Below are 18,577 nucleotides of genomic sequence, written 5' to 3'. Positions count from 1 at the left end.
GAATATATTTAGTATGTAATTGAGCCGTGCTAACATGGGCTATTAGTCCAAATGCTAGCGTAAATGAGGCAGACAGTATTAAGATGTGCTTTAAGATTGTCAAGTAATGCTAAATCAGGTCAGATGTTCTTGCTGTGTCTCACGGGAGACTTGGTGTTGCTCCTGGCAAAACACGCCTAATGCCGCATGGATGTGCGTGCTTGCGAGGGAGCCGGCAGCTGGGAATTGCGCTGCTCCGGTCTCCGGCATCCTCCCTCCTTCCAAACACTCCCTGCCCATAAACGTTAAGGCATTCAAGAAAGAACCAACATGGCGACATCCGAAAATGCCTTGTTGCAGGATGAGATTGGGGAAAATTACATTGGCTGAAGGCTATAGTTTGCTGCGTGTTTGGAGGAGTGAATGCTCCGTGCTGTCCCGGAGGGGTGGGTGCAGTCTGCTGGGCTGGTACCGGCAGGTGCCCCCAGGGCACCGTGGGCTTGGCTCAGCCCCCGTCCTTCCGGTGCTGCCAGGCACCGGCAGGGAGGGCAGAGACCCAAGGGGTTATCAGGGAAAGGAGATTCTTCATGTTACACGGGTGTAGGGGAGGACAGGGATTTGCCTAACAGAAGCTGTCATCACGTGCCCGTTTTGTTCCAAGTACGGCATGTGTTGTATAACCCACAACTCAAGAGTAACGTATGAACTATGAAATGCTTGTCAAAAGTGCATGGTTTTTACTGAGCAGTAGTCACTGCTAAATTGTTAAACCTGTTATCACTGTAGATACAACACTTCTTGGGTTTTATGTGCACTTTTCAAAATGTTCTGGCAATAACGAAGTAGGTTTTCTATTGCAGAGGCAGGGTTTTCTGTTTGTAACGTTGCCTTTTTCACACTGTGACTAGCATAAAAATGCTAAAATTGTATTAAAAAGGGGGAAAAAAAAGGCACAGCAGCTGGTATTTAGTGATCCAGGAAATAAGCTTGACTCATACGGCTTCTATATATTCTATAGATCATAAGAGACCTGCACATTTTTAAGGAAACCAAGTTATTTGTCTAAGGTCTTAGTATTGCTATTAGAATAGCTTAAGTGCAACAGAGCACTCCTTGAAACCGTTCTCAGTTTGGACAGGCGGCATTGCAAACAGCAAACCCCTGACAGATGTGGGAAGTGGGGCACTGTTAATGCAACAAGGCTTTTTGACTCATCTGTGTTGCAATTTTTCCTTCTAGGAGACTGAGCTGCTAGATATCAGCCTTGTCAAAGATGCCAGATGCGGAAAACATGCCAGAGCTCCCAAGGTAGGAATTTTTGCTGTGTGCTTACATGTTACATTGATGACCTAGATAAAATAGAATGGGAATTATATGCAAGAATTTAAAAAACCAAAAAGTTCCCTTTGCTAATAAGAAGTATTTTGTCTTTTCTCCATTTAACACGGTTTCTGATGAGAAGCGTTAATGATTGTTGAGCCGTTGTCATTTGATTCTGTATGTAAAATGCTGATGGATGCTCTGCTGGCAGTGAGGGAACAAAAATCCTGGTTTGTCAAGGTAAACTTATACAAGCTCCTGGCTTCCCTGATGGCAAGGAGCTGATAGTTGTTTAGGTCCATGTTGCATTTTGTGCTGCCTGTTTTCCTCTTTCAGTGCCTCTTGAGGCCAGAAAGAGGGTTGGTTTTTTTTAAACTGTCATCAGAGAGGTCAGGATATCAGCTCCCTTAGGTCTGCTCTGATGTATTGCATACTCGTGTGCTGTCTCTAAAGACAGTAGGTTGTAGATATATGTTCTCTCTGGTGTTTTTGTTTGGACAGACACTACACATCAGAGAAAAAAACCAAAGCACTCAGCTCTGGAAGCAAGATAGTGCCTCGGGGAATCACAGGAGTGATAAGAAAAAAGGAAATCTCCTCAGGGGCCTGAAAGTATGGTCTTGCTGCCACTTAGTCACGGTTGAACCGGTGGGATTCAAGCAGCCTAAAGGAATGCTTCTCCTACCCTCACCTCAGGGGAGGAAAATGGCTGGGTCTGGATGGCCGTGGCTTCCCCGGAGCCTCCCGCTGGGCTCCCTTTTCCTTGCACCCAGCCTTGGGTCAGGGCTCCACAGGCTCCTCAGCACCTTGAGGGTAGGCATTAGGAATGGAAAAGGTTGTTTCTCTGTGCCAGAATGCGATTGTAGTTATCTCTGAACAGACTATTCAAATTTGGTTTTCAAAGCTTTCCATGTAGCGCTGGCAGCATTTTAAAGGCTGAGTTATAATTGAAATGCAACAGAAGTACTTTATGACATCCACATTAATACCAAATGAGTTCACCATGATTAATGGTTCTATGATGAATAGCAATAAAGCATTAACAATGGCTAGAACATTATTTTAAAATGCTACCCGCTTTACAGAGGACATTCGTGTTCTTCTAACAAAATGTTTTTAGCTAAAATTTATGCATAGCTATTGCCTCAGTGACTTTTATTTATTAGGTTACATAAAGGCTGGTTTTGTTACAACATGTTACGGAATTGACAGCAGTGGCATTAAATGAAGGGTATGAGAAAATCCTAACTTTTAGGATGGTGAAATGCACCACCTGTGTGCATGAGTTTGCTTTCTGTCATTGATTTTTGTGTGGGCAGAATGAAAACAGCACCTGGGTTGGCTGGTGATGGGATCTTTCAAACAGCGTGAAACAAAACACTCATTTTGGGGTCAGTCGTGTCGGTTTTGCTTTGATCCACGTTGTGGGGCTGAGCAAAGGAGTGTTGACTGCAGGTGAGCAAGCGTTACAGAAGTCCTGTTTGTGTCACATCCACGGAAGATCTAAAACTCCTATAGCAGCAGGAAGGCTTGGCTCTAACTCAAGCAGTAGCAGCTTGTGATTGCGTGGAGGTTTCTAGTAAAAACCCTGGTATATTGGCTTAAGAGAGCAGCACCACGTACACATGATACTTGTCAAAGTTCCCAGCTTTTCAGAGGCTCTTCTCCCTGGCTCTACTTCCAGGTGGGAGCAACCCTTGCTCTCAGGTGAGCATAAATAATGAACTGTGGTTGGGGGGGGGGGAGCAAGCTTCCCTCATGTAGCGTGCAAAGAAGTCATTCACAATCTGCTCATTGCACGGAAAAAGCGTGATGCACATGATGATTACGTTGTGATGACGAGTCTGCGCTGTATCCAGCAGGCTGGCTCTGGTGTGGTTTACTGGTACCTGCAGAGCCTCTTGCCCTGTATGTAATACAGTCTACGGTATAAGCTGTGGCCATGGAACAGAGTTTAGTTGCCTCAGCAACAAATACTTCTTACTGCCGTGGTACCACTTAACACAGGTTTATTAGCTATCCTAGAAGTTAATCTCTCATGGTCTGGTGGGATCATCATTGACTTGGGAACTTGCTTTCTGTAGTAGCCTTGCCAGGCAGAAAGGACAACGTGCTGTTGTGCATTGACGCATCTTTCACTGTAAAACAAGAGATTTCAGTGATTTTTCTCTTCATTCCCCCCCCACCCCTCTCTCTTGACAGAGTCTTGGACAATTTCTATACTGCGTTAGGGGACTTCTGCCAGTTTATGCAAATTTTTTAATCTATTTTCAGAATTCTAAGATTGGATTTCATCTGTGGGTTGTCATTAAAAACTTAAGAAGTTAGTAGGAGTCTTTAAACCTCATTTGGTGTATTTCTGATCTACTGCTACGTTTTGATAGAAATAAGTGTCATCTTTAATAAGCCTTGACTTTTCTATTACATTAAAAAAATGTAATTAATTTTTATTTTTATAGTAAACTAAATTTCAGTGTCATTAACGACACCCGTAGTAAGCTACCGGAACCTGTTAGGTGTGCTGCTACAGAAGACCATCAGCAAGTAATGATTTTAGAGGACTAGAAGCAGTCGTAATTACCAAAAAACTCTTTCCTCCCTATTGCCATCTGGAATACACACTTCTTCCCCGTATGCTGTCGTATACACCAGCGGGGACGTTTCTTTGATAGCTTAATTAATCTGCCAAGCTCTTGGTCTTTTTGATGGCTAGAAACAGAGTCTGTTCCCATGCTGCACTCAGTGCACCTTCTGCACAATCATCAATATTCTTAATTTCTGAGAAAGAGAAACACAAAGGGGTTTTCAGTTAGTTTCTCTTTCAGCCTTGTTACTTGACATTCACTTTTCACAATATTTTTCAGTAAGTCCAGACATACATATTTCATGACTATTCTTGCATGTTTGTTGTTGCATCTTCTAGTCATTATCATAAGAAAAAAAAGCTTTTTCATTCTGGAGGAGTCTTCATCGATGAAGGATAAACAGCCAAATGCTTTGTTTTTATTTAGAAGGCATTGTACTCTTTGTTTTATCCTATTTCACAGTGTCCCTAAATTTGTTGAAAATGTGTTAACATTTTGCTCCAGTGATTAAGTCCAAGCTGTGGATTGTCTTCTGTAATGCCTTGGCTTTGGCTAAATGGGCATAGTCTGCGTTCTGGAGAAAGGTAGTATTAGGCATGCTCATGTTTCGTATTACTCCCTAGGCCAAAGGGTGGGTAAAAAAGGGTGACAGTAGACTCCAAAAACGGGATACATAAACGCACTTTTGCTACCGTACACTGTTCATAAGCTCAGAGTTTTTTCTTTCTGGGTTTCTCATCCAGGAGGTCTGGTTTCTTTGTCCATTCCCTATTACGTTTAGCCTCCAAAGTTCCTTTGAAGGCACAAAAGTGCAGCTCTCATCCTACAGTCGTCACATTAAGGTAGCACGAGGAGTGAGCTGAGATCTCCTCAAAGTTAGTATGTTAGCACTAGGTTGCAGCTATGCAGGTGGTCAGCTCTGCTTGGCAGAGTGCAAAACCACTTCTCCTTCTCCAGCTTCTGGTTTGTGATGATTGTTAGAGTCTCTTGAAACCTCTCTCCTGTTCTTCCCGTTCCCTGGAGACTTAAGAGCAGAGCACCAACACTATTCCTGGCCATGACAGCAGTGTATGGGAGTAGCTCAGAAAGGCGTCTGCAAAAGAAAGACCTTCCTAAGCAGACCTCAGGAATAGTTATGCAGAAGACCTGGCTGAAACTACGTAGAGTAGCCCAGCACTAGACCACGGTCCTAGAGCCAAGGTCATAGTCTTATCAGCTGATGGTAATTATTATCTGTGCTGTCACGCTTCGCGGTACTGTAATGAAGTTGTGGCTGCCCCGAGAAGTGCTGTTACCGTGTGGATGGTGTGAAGCCTAGAGCCTCACCTCAGCTCCTCTGGGTGTGAGTGGCTTTGTGTTTAACCTTCTAGGAAACTCAAAACGTGTTCTCATCCATGGCAGTGTCCACCAGTTCTTCCAAATGGTGCTCAAGGCTGGGAAGACGAGACAAATTCAGGAGACTTGCCCAAGTCTCTGTCCTACTTTGGGTGCCTAATGGCACCCAAAGGGAATTTGTAGATTTAGGGGGTTAGGTAGACCCTGTGGGTCTTGGGCAGAGAGTCAGAATGGTTTTACAGCAAAGGAAGTGGGGCACAAAGATTAATGGTTGCATCAGTCAGAGTGTTTAGGCGTCTGAAAATAAGCCTATATGTCTTTCATAGGAACTTAGGTTTCTAATGATGTAGAAGGGAGGTCTTTAGTGGGTACCAAAACACTTGATGCTTGGGGGATGAGAAGACCGTCCTCCGACCCAAAATCAGTTAAGTAGTATACTCAAATGACCTCTGTGTTACTGAGAAGCTTCAGCATCACCTTCTTTTTCCACATTGTCAGGGATGAGTCCTTCGGTCTGCAGCTGCTATTTTCAGAAACGATAACAGAGTTTTCCGTCTCAATGCAATATACATGCAAAGGCTTATTCTTTGGAACAAGGGCAAATCTCAGGCAGCACAGAGCACTGCAGCAGATCTCTATATGACAAGAAAAATGAAAGTGATGTACTGAAGAGAACAAGAAAAGACTTATTAATTGTGTACGTTCGGAAAAAGTGCCTGAATTCAAAATACAATGAAATTTATACAGAAGTGGGGGAATTAAAAGATGATTATCAGGACTTTGCCTTTTTGGTAAGCATTAGAACCATTTAGGAAGGGAGGAAGAGAAATTTTGAGAACAGGAGATTAATACACAGTTCATTTTTTCCTTCGGAAGACGTGACTGCCCATAAATTCAGCGCAGCCTTGTTGAAGCGTGGCATGCCTTTTTCTCACAGCTTTCAGGGACTCAGAGCTGCCGCCACCGGTGTCAGCCAGGGTGCAGCGTCAGGATGCTCAGGGCTCACGTTGTTTGTATTTTGAAATGCTGAAGGAATGTGAAGATCATTAGCTGCGATGAAGCGATTATTTATTTCCTTTTATTCGCACATTACCTGGTGGCACTCTCCGGAGCTTTGTTTTGACTAACGAAGAGACATCTTTTTCCTTGTAAAGTTTAGCGAAGAGGTCTGCAAAATAAAATAACACAGTGAAGCAGCAGGGAAGAGAAACATATGCTTTTGTACAATGAGGCATAGGAATAGCTCTGAATATTCACATACCTTCTGTGAAGCGTGGAAGTGCCACTCAAAAGAGTGTCCATGTTCTTAAAAGGGAGACATAGCTAAAAATGTCACGCAGCAGTAAATACTGGTGAAAGGTTAGGTGGTGAAAATTTGGCAGCCGCAAGCATGCTTGCAGGACTAGGGAAGTCACACTTTTTATCATCTTGTATTTACGTTAGCCAATAACAGTTTCTATGGAAACGAAAATCTTAATGCAACTGTGTAAGTGTTTTTAGTAGCAAGACGAAATATCAGGATGAGTTGGCAGGAATAAGGAAATAACCCCATGGCAAATGTTCATATTGAAAACTTTTGATGCATTTGATCAGTCTGTTTTCCCTCAAAGATACCATAAATCACTCAGCGGGAAATGAATTTCTTTAAATGACATATGCTATGGAACCCGTAGGAGAGGAAATTATGAATGATGGAATCACTCTAATGCCAAAATGTTTATAGAGAGTAGTCCCCAATTTTAAAAACACTCGCAGCTCCCCTGCCCCAAATTTTCTCACTTTAACAAGAAAGCTCTACAGAGAAAAATAATCAAGCTTTTTTTAATGTCAGAAATTGGCCAAGACCTCAACTACTATTAATACCATCACCAGTCTCTCTGTACTTAGTGGGTTTTCTTGAAATGCTCAAGTGGAGTGAGATGATTTCAGGAGTATCTCAGCTGTAATTTAAAAACAACACACTTCTTCCTCACCGCAGAGGGTTTGCTGGTTTCTAACACATCTGTAGAGAAAAATCAACATCTCATGAACTAGACGGGCTCCAAAACTAACAGGGAAAGTCTAAAGAATTACTTAACTGAAAATCTGGTGATTTTCAGGGAAATGAGGATGTGCAAGTCTATTTGAATTGTCAGAGCTATCAAGACTGCTGTCTTCTGCATCTGCTTCTGTACTCCATTGCGCTGACTTAGAATCAGTAGGATTTTACTGATGTTTGGGTAAAATTTATGCAGAGAAGCAGAAAGTAAGACTGCTGTCTGTTATGTTGTTAATAATCTATTTCTTTCTTCGGTTTTTAACTTACTGCCTGAATTTACAAGTGCAGGTGAAGAACTTTTTGTGAGCCCACTCAAAGCACGCATACACAAATAAATAAATTGCAGATAACGCTTCGTTGATTTGCCTCCGAATAAGGCTCCAACTTCTAATTTACGAGTCCAATGACAAGAGCCTGTCAAAATAAACCTAATGCAATCATTTGATTTCCTTATGGTATCTGAACTTACATTTTTGCTCGCAAGCCGTGACTTTTATGGTCAGGTTGTTTGTTTATCAGGAGAACAAAAGAGGCCTCTGTCACCTCTGAAATATTTGAAAGCCGAGCAGTTATTAATTTCTTTATGATAAAGTCTGTGCTGGGACAATTATGTTGTGTTTAGTAACCACCCTGATTAGACTGCATCTGGGAAATGGCAGATAGATTTTTTTTTTCTTTTTTTTTTTTTTTTTCTTTTTGGTCCACTCAGTAAATTCCCTGAAAAAGTCAGCTGCCTACATGGATCGCACAGGAGAGCAACAAGCCCGCCCTTTGCAGCGCTGACTTCTGTCGCTCTGCCTGTCTCAAATGCCGCTATTGCTGTTATTTTTATCTGCTGATAAATGCACGTTGCTTTCCCTTCAGCAACCTCGGTGCTAAATTAGAAACTCTAATGTAAATTATGCCTAAGCAATGTTCTATTTCTGCCAAAAAGAAATAAAAATGGAATATGCACGCAGCTCACCTTCTTCCCACTCACCTTAGGGATAACAGTGACATCCTCGAACATGCCCCCCAATTTGTTTGTTCTTCTACATGACTGCTTTTTTTTCATAATAATGATTAAAGTACATAAACATTTTCTCTAGGTTGAGTTTTACTTTATTAGGGAAGGTTAAGATTAATTTCTTTGGACGATATTTGACCAGTGTTCACGCGGTCGCGGTTGTAAAGATGGGGAAATGCAAGTGGTTGAAATGCTGCAAAGAGCGTGGGAGCTGTGGTCGCTGCGAGAGCGAGGGAGCTTTGCCTTGGACCCTTCTTGGGGGGGTGAGCCTCGCTCTGCCCTTCTTTGCCCGCTTCTCTGCAGCTTGGCGTCGCCTCTCTCCGCCAGGCTGAACAGGCCCCTAATGGCACCCGGCATCTTTCGCTCTTCCAAATTTTCCCCACCAGTGCAGACTTTTTTCGGAAAAGGTCTCCCCACTGCCCCCAGTAAAGTCCTGCTGCTTAGTCAGGAATGAAGGCAAGTTTCGGTGTGGCTGGGATGCTTTTGAGCTTGGGGTTTGTGTTTTTTGTTTTTTAAATCTGTTGAAAGTTAACTTCTTTGGGGAAGAGTCTCATCTCCAAAGATAAAGCTGTCGGTGCTGCTATCCAGGGAGCATGGAGAACAGGTTTTCCCTTCTCCATCACCTGGAGAAATGTCACCGTCAGAAACACTCTTCATGCTATTCTGGAAGCAAAGCAAAGCTTCCTGAAAGCGCAAACGAAGCCTGGGGCATTCAGTAGCAGCACAGTAGCCATTTTCTTTCTGCTTCATCGGGTCACGAGTCATGTCTCAAACACGGTGGCTTGCTTAGCGGAGTGGATGAGCACAAGTGCTTTGCACCTGCGCTCTGAAGCCTGCAGAGATTCCTCGCCTGCCTCAGAGCGCGGTTCACTTGGCTGCTCATGCCTTAGGCTGAGGCCACCTCCGAGACGATCAGCATCCCGGCGCACCACCAGCATGGCCCAAATCGGTGAAGGCGATTTTATTTACAACCCCCTAATCTTTGGGGAACTAGGACCTTTTCAGAAGCTTGTCATCAACTGTATAACTTAGCTCTGTCTGGGTAGTTCATCGGATTCACTATTTACTAATATTCGGGGTATAGTAGAAAGCACAGGGTTTTGTCCAAGGCTTTCACCATGAATCACTGCCAAAAAGATTTAATTTTTTTATTTTCCCTGCTCGCTGGTTGTTTCAGTTAGCTTTTTGTGCTACTCGGTTTTATGTTTTTCTTTGTTATATTTATAAAACATATATCTTTTTGTTTGTATACTTTCATGCCAGAGTACAAAGTATGTAACAAGAAATACTGTATTTTAAGAAGCACAAAGGCATTTTATAAATGTGATTTTAAAACTTGATATTTAAATTTGAAAAGGTAGGACACTACTCAATTAAATATGTGATATTTGAGTTGCTGAGAACAGCAGAGAGTGCCAGTAAAGCTGTGCTTTAAATGCTACTGCTGAAGATGCTTCTGAATAAACCTGCGTACATATTTTTTCCCTTTTTTTTTTTCCTTTTTCTCCTTTAGTATGACTTTTTGTGTGATTTTTGAAGAGAGATTGACAGAGACAGCTTTGTGTGCTCTCAGGCACACATAATACTCCAAAACTATTTTAAATCCATACGTAAGCCACTCTTGTGAGCTTTCAGGCTGCGGTGGTGGGGGATTAAAGTAGCACACTGGAGGGCATGGACTCATCACTTCACATCTGCATGAAGCACATGCTCTGTTAAGTTCAGTGCTACGGTAATATTTCCTGTGGTAGCGTAGTTGATTGTAATCACCTCCGTGCTGTTTCAGCTTGAAGGTTTAAATTCCTCTTCTTGCCTTTCCCTGCCGCGGCATAGGGCTCACAGGGGGAGAGGTGGGTTGCAAAGTGGCATCTCTCGGCTGGTAGGTATCGCTTCTGGTGAGCCTCGCGGTTGCTGCCGTTGGCAGCCATCGCCTGTGCGCTTCGGTGCAGTGGTGGTGTGCTGTCACCGGCTCACCTCGGTGACGAGGCCCTATCCAGTATCGGCAGCCTTTTAACGACGTTTGTGTTGCTGATCAGCGATACGGGACATGGATGTCTTATTCCTGCCTTCACAACTAATAACGCTAATGAGATGAGAATGCAGCTGGGACAGCAAGTCCAGCCGACAAACCCACACCCACTGTCAATCGTGATAAAGCTCACTTGAATCTGATAAATGGCATTTTTACAGTGGCTCGCACAAAATTTAAAAATTGTTGGGACAATATGAAGTTATTCTGGGGGTGCTTTTTGTGATGCTAAGATGTTAATATTGCCTATCAGTGTCCTATATTATCTGTCTGTTATCTTGTACCCCCTGTGTGTTCATATCCACGTGTTACCTTTTGACTTGCGCTAAGACCATAAAGATTTGGGAAAGTACAGTCCTTTTTTTCCAGTGTTGGTACAGTATCTAAAAGAGTAAAGTCCTGTTTCATGAGTAGGGCTCTTAAGTGCAATACTAATACAAAAACTAATAAGTAAAATGTTGCTTTCCATAAAGATAAGAAATGCTGCATTCAGCCTCTGTCATCAACGCTCAGTTTGGAAAGAATTTCAAAATTTTTCATTGGAAAAGGGTAAGGGTACTAAATAACTGAGTCATACTAGTCTTTCCTTCTGAGCGGTAATCTCCATCTAGAAATATTTCATAAATATTAAAGTATATATTTTAGCAGTAGTGTGGAGCCGTGCATCCAGAGAGAGATCTGATGGCAGTGCAGTACCCTCAGGCTTCAAATGTGGAATCAACAGGCTCAAGTGAAAATGCCAAAGCAGAAATATTTTTCTGCAGTTGTTTAGAACAAATGATTTAAATTTCTCCGTTTTATTGGAATCCAGCTTGGTGATTTTCCATGGCATCCCTTATCTTGTAAATAACTTGTTGGCAAAAACTACTAGGTTTTAATTAGTTGCAAAGGTTTGATATATTTGTTATCATCTGCATATAAGTGGCTCATTCAGTATCTCCTCATGGAACCGAGCAAAACCATTTAGGCTTAGAAAAGAGACCGCTGTGAAGCAGAAGGATTAGGTGTAGATCTTGAGTAACCACGGCTGATAGAGATGCCAGTTTCTTCGCAACCAGGTGGAAGTGCCCCCCTACTCAGCTCTGCAGAGAAAAGCGTTTTACTGGTGACAGGACAGCAGGGTGCTGAATAGCCAAGGAGGAGCGGAGGGTGGTCCGCGTTGGTAAGTCATTATCTGTGTTGGATGGGGCTGCCTGCGTGCTGCAGTGGATGTCAAACCCTGCCTGGAAACCCTCAGGCAAATGGCAGGAACTGAGCAATTTGTGATTGAGTTTAAATAAGTATAAACTGTCTTTGGTCAGAGCTTGTACCTCAAGAGATTTGGTTTTGAGATTTAGAGGAGTCATAAAAAAAAAGTTTTCTTTAATACTGAAGTTATTTAAGCTTGCTTAAACTCCATTAGAACAGCTTCCAGCTTCAAAGTTCGTTATCTTCCATATTACATTAGCACTTTCCTGGTCTCGCAGCTAAGCACATTTGGCTGTGAAACTGCACATTCGCCTAACGTTTGTTAATCCGTACTTGTATGCTGTCCAGTACAGATGTCTAAGAAGAAGTGATGGGAAGAAACTTGGCTCTCCGAGCTAAAACTTTGATCGCAAAATAATTACAGCCCCTGCCATAACTAATCCTTGTTTCATTGCTGTGGCTTTTGTCTGTTTGCTTGTGTCCCAAGGCATGTCTGTGCCAGTTGGACATCCCAGCCGCACCAGTGACATGATGTCCATGGCAGGTGTACTGCTTGTGCCTTGTAGTGACACAGGCGTCCTGCAGGGAGACCTCTACCGGTATCGCAGGGAAACATTTTATTAGGAATGTGAAAGCGGGACTTAAAAAAGAGTCAGCTACAGATAAGGAAGCTAATGGGAGCAAATGGAAATAGCCAAGGGTCCACGTGAACTATAAAGCAGCAGGAAACTATGGCTATTTCCAATATAAGAATATCAGTATATTAATTTTAAATCCATGTTACCATTTTTCCAAAGCGTCAAGTAGAAACGAGACTGTTTTCTTTTGCTCTAGTCTACTGTGGATGCATAAGAAGGTAGAGGCAAGTGCATCCAAATATCCGATAGTTTTTTTTATACAGTAGGATATTTCTGAAAACAAACCAAACCAAACACCCTTCCTTTTTAATTATAAATAGGATTATGCTACCAAGTAAGGCATATGAATACTTCATTTTTAAATAAATCCTGGGTAGTATTTGTGTGGCGATAACAAAAAAAAACAAACCTTATAGCTGTGTTAAGCGCGAGTTGCCTGTCTCTGGCTTTCTCAGCTCCATCGCCTCCCAGCCTAATCCTAGTTAAATAAACAAAATTATCAGCTGTTGCCGCTAGGGAGTTCAGACACTCTGTTCCACTCCTGGGGTGTTAATGAGCCAGCCACAGGGATGTTCCTGCAAAATGGATGGCACGGTGACACTCACTGATACACAAGCATGTGCATGTGGGAGCAAAATGGTTATCTATTTGTCAGTGCTAAAAGAACATTTTCTGAGGGCCAAAGGTTTGCTTAATGCATTTTTCAACCCTTGGTGATTCACTGGAATAAAGTATAGTGTATTCCTGGTACAGACTGCTGTGTGTTGAGATTGATACACAACTACACCTGATTTAGCAAGGTTTTTCTGGCTATCAGCTGCATCGTGCATACATCCTTCCCCAGGAGAAGCATTTCTACCACTACAAAGTTGAATGGGTAAAATTGCCATAGCCCATCCTTGATATGGCTGATCTGCACTAGCGGTGCATATAGATAGAATTAGGCGCCGTTTTCCGCATGCGGGTGGCCTTTTGTATGGTTATTAGCACTGTAAGTGTCCAATGTCCTTCATATTTTGTCTTGTGATGATAAAAATCAGGTCTTCATTCCTCTTGAGAAGATCGATCTGCTGAAAAATCCCATGCATGGACCTATGTGTCATTCCTGTTGTACGGAAATCATCGTACGGGATGTGTAAGAAAGTAGGTGAATTAAACATTTCCAGAATTTACCCGCTCTTGAGTATAAACTTGAGTTCATACCCCTGAAGTGTAGATTGAATTATTAACCAGCCTAAAATATCAAGGATCTTACTGAAATACTGACAGTGTACCAGTGCTCTGGGATTGTGGCGTGTCCTAGAAAGAGAGTGTGCAGAAAGGGCAGATTCAATGCTGATCTTACACTAAGGTTCAGCGTAGCTCTATTTTTAGCTAGTAGAACGATCTTGACTGAATCGCCAAACAAAGCAGAAAAAACCCGAGTGTGTAATTGTAAATTACATCAATCTATTAAAATGCAGGTTTGCTCTTCTAAAGGTGGATTCCATGTGGTTTAGCTTTGTGAGCTTCTGAGTTATGTTGTTTAACTGGGGAATTTGGATAAAAACCCAGTTACCTTACTTTGGAGAAGAAATACCCTTGGCTGGGAGTTCTTGGCAGTGGTATTTTTCAGTATCCAATTTCTTTGTTGTTTTTTTGAATTTGAATGAACTTGCAAACGTGTAATTTAGGAACAGGCCTAGATGGTAGCTGATGTTTTTCCACCCTGTTGTGCGCTGCCTCTGCGTCTGGGTTCATTCCCATCGAGGGAGACCGGTTTCCAGATACTAGACTTCCAATGATGGTTAATCACTGTAACACCCGTTAAAAGAACATGTTTTTTCCTCATTTTTCCAGGAGGAATGCTAAAAAACAACTGTCAGTATAACTTGCAAATATTAACATAGTAATCTGGGTGGTTTGGATTCTGCCATATCTGCGTTCGTCAGTACCTGTGCTGAAGAGCAGATGTGATGTGCAGACAGAAAGGTGAGCTGCTGGGGTTAGGTCCTCTCCAGCAAGCTGTGAATCTGGCAAGGTTTGGCCATCTGTAGGGGCTTTGGGTCTGATTTTTTTTCTGTTCTTGCAAGAAAGTTATATCCAGTCCTGGTCCTAGGACAGCGTTAAACGTTATAGTTTATCGCAATTGGTAAAAAATCGGATTTTTTTTTTTTTTTAATGGGTCAGAGGAAATGAGACCTTTTTGCTCTGTCCAAATACAGAAGAAAGCATTACCAGCTCAGTGATTTTTATAAGAAATTTTGTGATGGAAGGTTCTGGTAGTTCAGGGGAGCTGCGCTGACTGCAGGTCTGACTTGCAATGCATCCCAAACGCCTTTTTCCTGTTTTGAAACGCATCCAATATTGATAATGCCATAACTGAAATTACACAAAGATTTTTTTTGTTGGTGGTGCTCTGAGTTAACCTCCTTCCTCCGAGATTAATGAAATACAAAAAAAAAAAATATCTGTATGAGAAACTGTATGTTGTAGTCGTGAACGTTTAGTATAAATGGCTTCAAAATGATGTTTGCTAATGAAGTGGCAGAAGCTGAACAGTCGTGCTGGGTAGGGTCACAATATAAAGGGAAAAGGCAGTCACGTTCACCTCAGAAATAATGGTAGCAATTTGCATGTTGTTAAAATGTTTAAAGAAAACAGCAAAACCGAATTCGGGTAAACTAAAGCAGACTCCTTGAATGGTTACCTGCATGTTGAGACAAATAGAAGAAGCTAGTGTGCGTCGGGATAGCTGATAGAGCCGTGGCAGCAGATCCCAGCCCTCCGAGGGTGGCGGGGGTTTTGCTTTGGCTTTTGCTGAGACCCGGGCTCCCTTCATCATGTTAAAGAAGAAAGCCAACACGGACTTGTTTTCTGCAGTATATTTTTGGTAAAAAATTCTAAACCACAAAATGGTCATTTGGCAATCTGAGAAGGAAAGCTGATTTTAGCTAACCGAGTTAGTCCAGTTTTGCTGTGTGCTCCTTGATAAGGAGAAAGATGCCTTTCTGCTCTTCCTCCCAAAGCCGGCTCTGGGGATCTGCCCAGGCTGCTGCTTCCATGCCCAGAAGTAAGCCCCGAGCTGCAGCCCGCCAATCTTTCCCCCTTTCTTTCTTTGTGTTTACATGCACCTCAGATGACGCTGTGGTTTTGTAGGGGACAATATCACCTTTTTCTCCAGAAATATGTGTATCTATTTGTTTTTAACAGTGGTAAAGTCTTTCTTCACAGCCATGGACTGTTGCTACCAGGGTAAACATGCAAGTCGGTGGGTGAGTGGCAGGAGGGAGGGGAGGAGAGGAGGTTGTTTATGTCTCGGGGTGTGTGTTTCACAAGTCAGCGCAGGAACAACATTTTCCGAACTGCTGCAGAGGTTTGGTTTGGCTTGGTTTTAGCTGAAAGGAGAGGAGAATTTATTTTGGAGTTGCTTTCATCTTGTCCTTCAGAGTGGTCTGCTGCGGTGACCCTAGGCACGGGGGTGCTTTCGGAGCTGAGGCTGCTGTAGAAATTCACTCCTGCTTTGGTCAGTGCCTACAGGTCAGCTTTTGTTCTCATGTTCTACGCACGGATTTTGCTTTTCAGCAGTATGAACCAAACATCTTTGCTGTAGAGGTGGCAGTGTTAGTGTTATGCTAGTATGCGCTAGAGTAGTTTAAGTTAAAGTAAGTTTTTTCACTCCTCCTGGGTCCTGTGAGAACATCAAGCCCTTGCAGATGGCAGATGGTGACCGTTCATTTTGTTAAAGGGGTGAGATTTCTCCTTGGTTGCAAGTCATCATAATTGACACGTTAATCGTTGCATCGTGTTTCCCACTGTAGTCAAGGTGGTGACACTTCTGCATGTTTCAAAGGAACTATTGCTGCTGTAAATTGTTCCAGGCAACACTGAATATGATCTAGCTCATTTTTAAGACACTGATATGTTTGTGGCAGTATTTCAGTTGGGAGAACTAATTTTTTTTACACTGTATTTTTCACATCCTGCTAGAGTCAGGAGAGTTGCAAACGGTGGGAGGAGAAGTGGGATTATTTAACTGTTACTTACATAATAAAAAAGGAGAATTTGAAAGCTGTGCTCAGGTCTGGTCATATTTTCATGATGCTTGGCTTTTCCTTTTGGTTTATATTTAAAGTGATTTGTTCTCTGGAAGCATAATCACTTGATACTGCTAATTTAATCTTTTGCATATGACACTTGCCAATTATGTAGTTAAAAGAAACCCTTTACTGTTTTTTTAGGTATCAGATACTAGCTTGATTAAGAGCATTTAAATGCCCATGTATTTGAAAGGGGGGGTACCGTGTTTTCTACTTTAATTGAAAACTTCTTTGGGCAAATTACAAATGCCAAGGTAAAACTTATCAGGCGGTAAACAAATGTTATACAATCTCTGTTAGCTTTCTGCCATCAGTTACCCTCAGACAGTTTTATGCTCTTTACAACGATGCTGTTCTTGGCAATATGGAAAACGGACGTTTATAGGAGAGACCCCCACAGCTGGTAGTGCTGCCAGGGGAAGAGAAGGTGCGGTGAAGGTGGTGGTGCTCATGTCGTGGGCTATGCCGCCCTGACAGAGGAGCCATGAGTTGCTCTCCAGAGGCCTCTGTCTCTCCGCGTGGACCAAAAAGAGACCTTATGCTTGTAGGTGGCGGGGTTGCGAGCTTCCCTCTCCCCTGCCCCCAGATCAGGTGCCTCCACGCGGGCTTTAGGAAATTTCACATTTGTAAACTGTTTGATTATTTGGAATAATTATTCAGCTTATCGGTTCAGTTATCTTTGTTCCAGCACTCAGAAAGCAAACTGAAGAGTTTGTGCCACTCCACAGAGGCGGGGAGCACTAACGTGAGCACCTTTCTAGCACTCCTATACCAGTTTGCTCACCCTTATTTAAGATTCCTCTTACATACAGTATCCACTGTGAACTCGCTTCGTGATGAGAGCCGACAGGCGTAGATACAGAATTGTCTGAGCTGGGTTTAGATGGCTGAACCACACACATCCCATTTAAAGGAAATGTATCGCTATCCTGTCTGCTTACGGAGCCTGATTGATCAAAGCACTTAGCATATGCTTCAGAAGTCTTGTTGGAGGAAAACCTGTAATGACCAAGTATTTGTTTTGCACATCTAGGAAAGGTGTGATCCCAGAACTAGAGAACTGGGAGACAAAGCGTCCTTTAAAGAGATTTCTATATTAACTAGCCCAGAATTAAGATGAGTGATGAGAATGTAAAAGTGTTGTCAGAAGCTTTCCCCTGAGTAGTAACAGTGCCTGTTAGTCATGTTGTTTATCCTGATGATAAATTCAAAACTATTTGCAGGATTATTTAGAGTACAAGAAAATGCATTTTCCTTCAGTCTTGGAGCTAATGTCAGATGTGATCTAAAACTATTTGATATAAAGTTATTTCAATTGCAGTTATATATGAGACACACTTATAATTCTAACCTGCTTATAAACTAGGGAAAAAGATGAGGAGAGAATGCTTCTATTTGCGTGAAAATAGCGGACCCTACTGTAGATGCAGGTGGATATTTTTCTTTCTCCCCTTGGGTGCACATTGTCGATTGCTCCCGGGAGTACAGAATTGAATTGCATGAATACGTAGTCCAGTCTGGCCAGATGAACGTTGTACAGTTGTTCTACCTGCTGAAAATAAGGGGGCTGGAAATAGGAAAGCTAAGAAATGCATGTTTTTCTGTGCCTTTCTATATGGGATTATGCTTAAGAATTGCAACACCACAGGTCAAGGACCACCATATATGTGTTAAGATAGGTTCTGTGGTTTCAGCAGCATGCACAAAAAAAAGCAAAGGGCACGCAGCCAAAGCTCTCACTGAAATCCATGTGCCCAGTTTTGGGCAGAGGGAGCAGAGGAGTGGATTTCATGCTCACTTGCGCCACGGAGACAGTTGTTTATACAACCAAGTCAGTTTAGAGTATTGTTTGCCACAGGCTTTAAAGCTAGAGCTTATGTATATCAATTGCCGCAAATCAGTGTTCGTGGGTAAAGCCCAAATCCTGTTTATAAGATGCTTATCAGTATGTCACGTGTTGTCCAGTTACCTTGATGGCAGAGCGAGCCCACCCCCAAAATGAATAAGGAAAGAAAGGCTTTTCTTGCTGGGACTGTGAGCAGAGGCAACGGGCGTAAGGCTTCCTTTGCTGCCTTCGGTTCTTTGCTCTCACATCAGTGTATGATTGCAGTTTGGCAGCGGGATTGATTTTGTTTGGGTTTAGGAAGTAGAGGGCTTAGAAATGTCTCCAGGAAACGAATGGGCAATCAACAGGCAAATCACCAAAGGAGAGAATAAAAAAAAGCTGTAGTTCAGTGTTACTTATTCTTGAGAGACGTGACGGTGTTCTTTAAATTCCCATCACCCAGAGCGAGTTGATTGGCTTGCTTTTAATTTTACTTCAAATAATAAGTTCTTAGCTTGAAAAGCCAGCTCAAGTGGGCTCTGCACTTCCCGAATC

The 18,577-nt window shown here is 42.5% G+C and overlaps 1 protein-coding gene across 1 annotated transcript in view; it reads left to right on the top strand.

Moving 5' to 3' along the window:
* PLCB1 (phospholipase C, beta 1 (phosphoinositide-specific)) overlaps window positions 1–18,577 on the top strand; it is a 311,317-nt gene that overhangs the window by 13,359 nt on the left and 279,381 nt on the right. Inside the window, exon 2 of the mRNA XM_009319577.1 lies at window positions 1,219–1,287. Within this exon, the coding sequence (XP_009317852.1) occupies window positions 1,219–1,287 (69 nt within the window). The remainder of the gene's footprint in view (window positions 1–1,218; window positions 1,288–18,577) is intronic.

The sequence above is a fragment of the Pygoscelis adeliae genome, unplaced genomic scaffold (assembly GCF_000699105.1).
Source record: "Pygoscelis adeliae isolate BGI_AS28 unplaced genomic scaffold, ASM69910v1 Scaffold122, whole genome shotgun sequence".
Taxonomy (NCBI): Eukaryota; Metazoa; Chordata; class Aves; order Sphenisciformes; family Spheniscidae; genus Pygoscelis; species Pygoscelis adeliae.
Note: the sequence above shows the minus strand (reverse complement) of the source record. Positions and strands in the feature narration are given on the sequence as shown.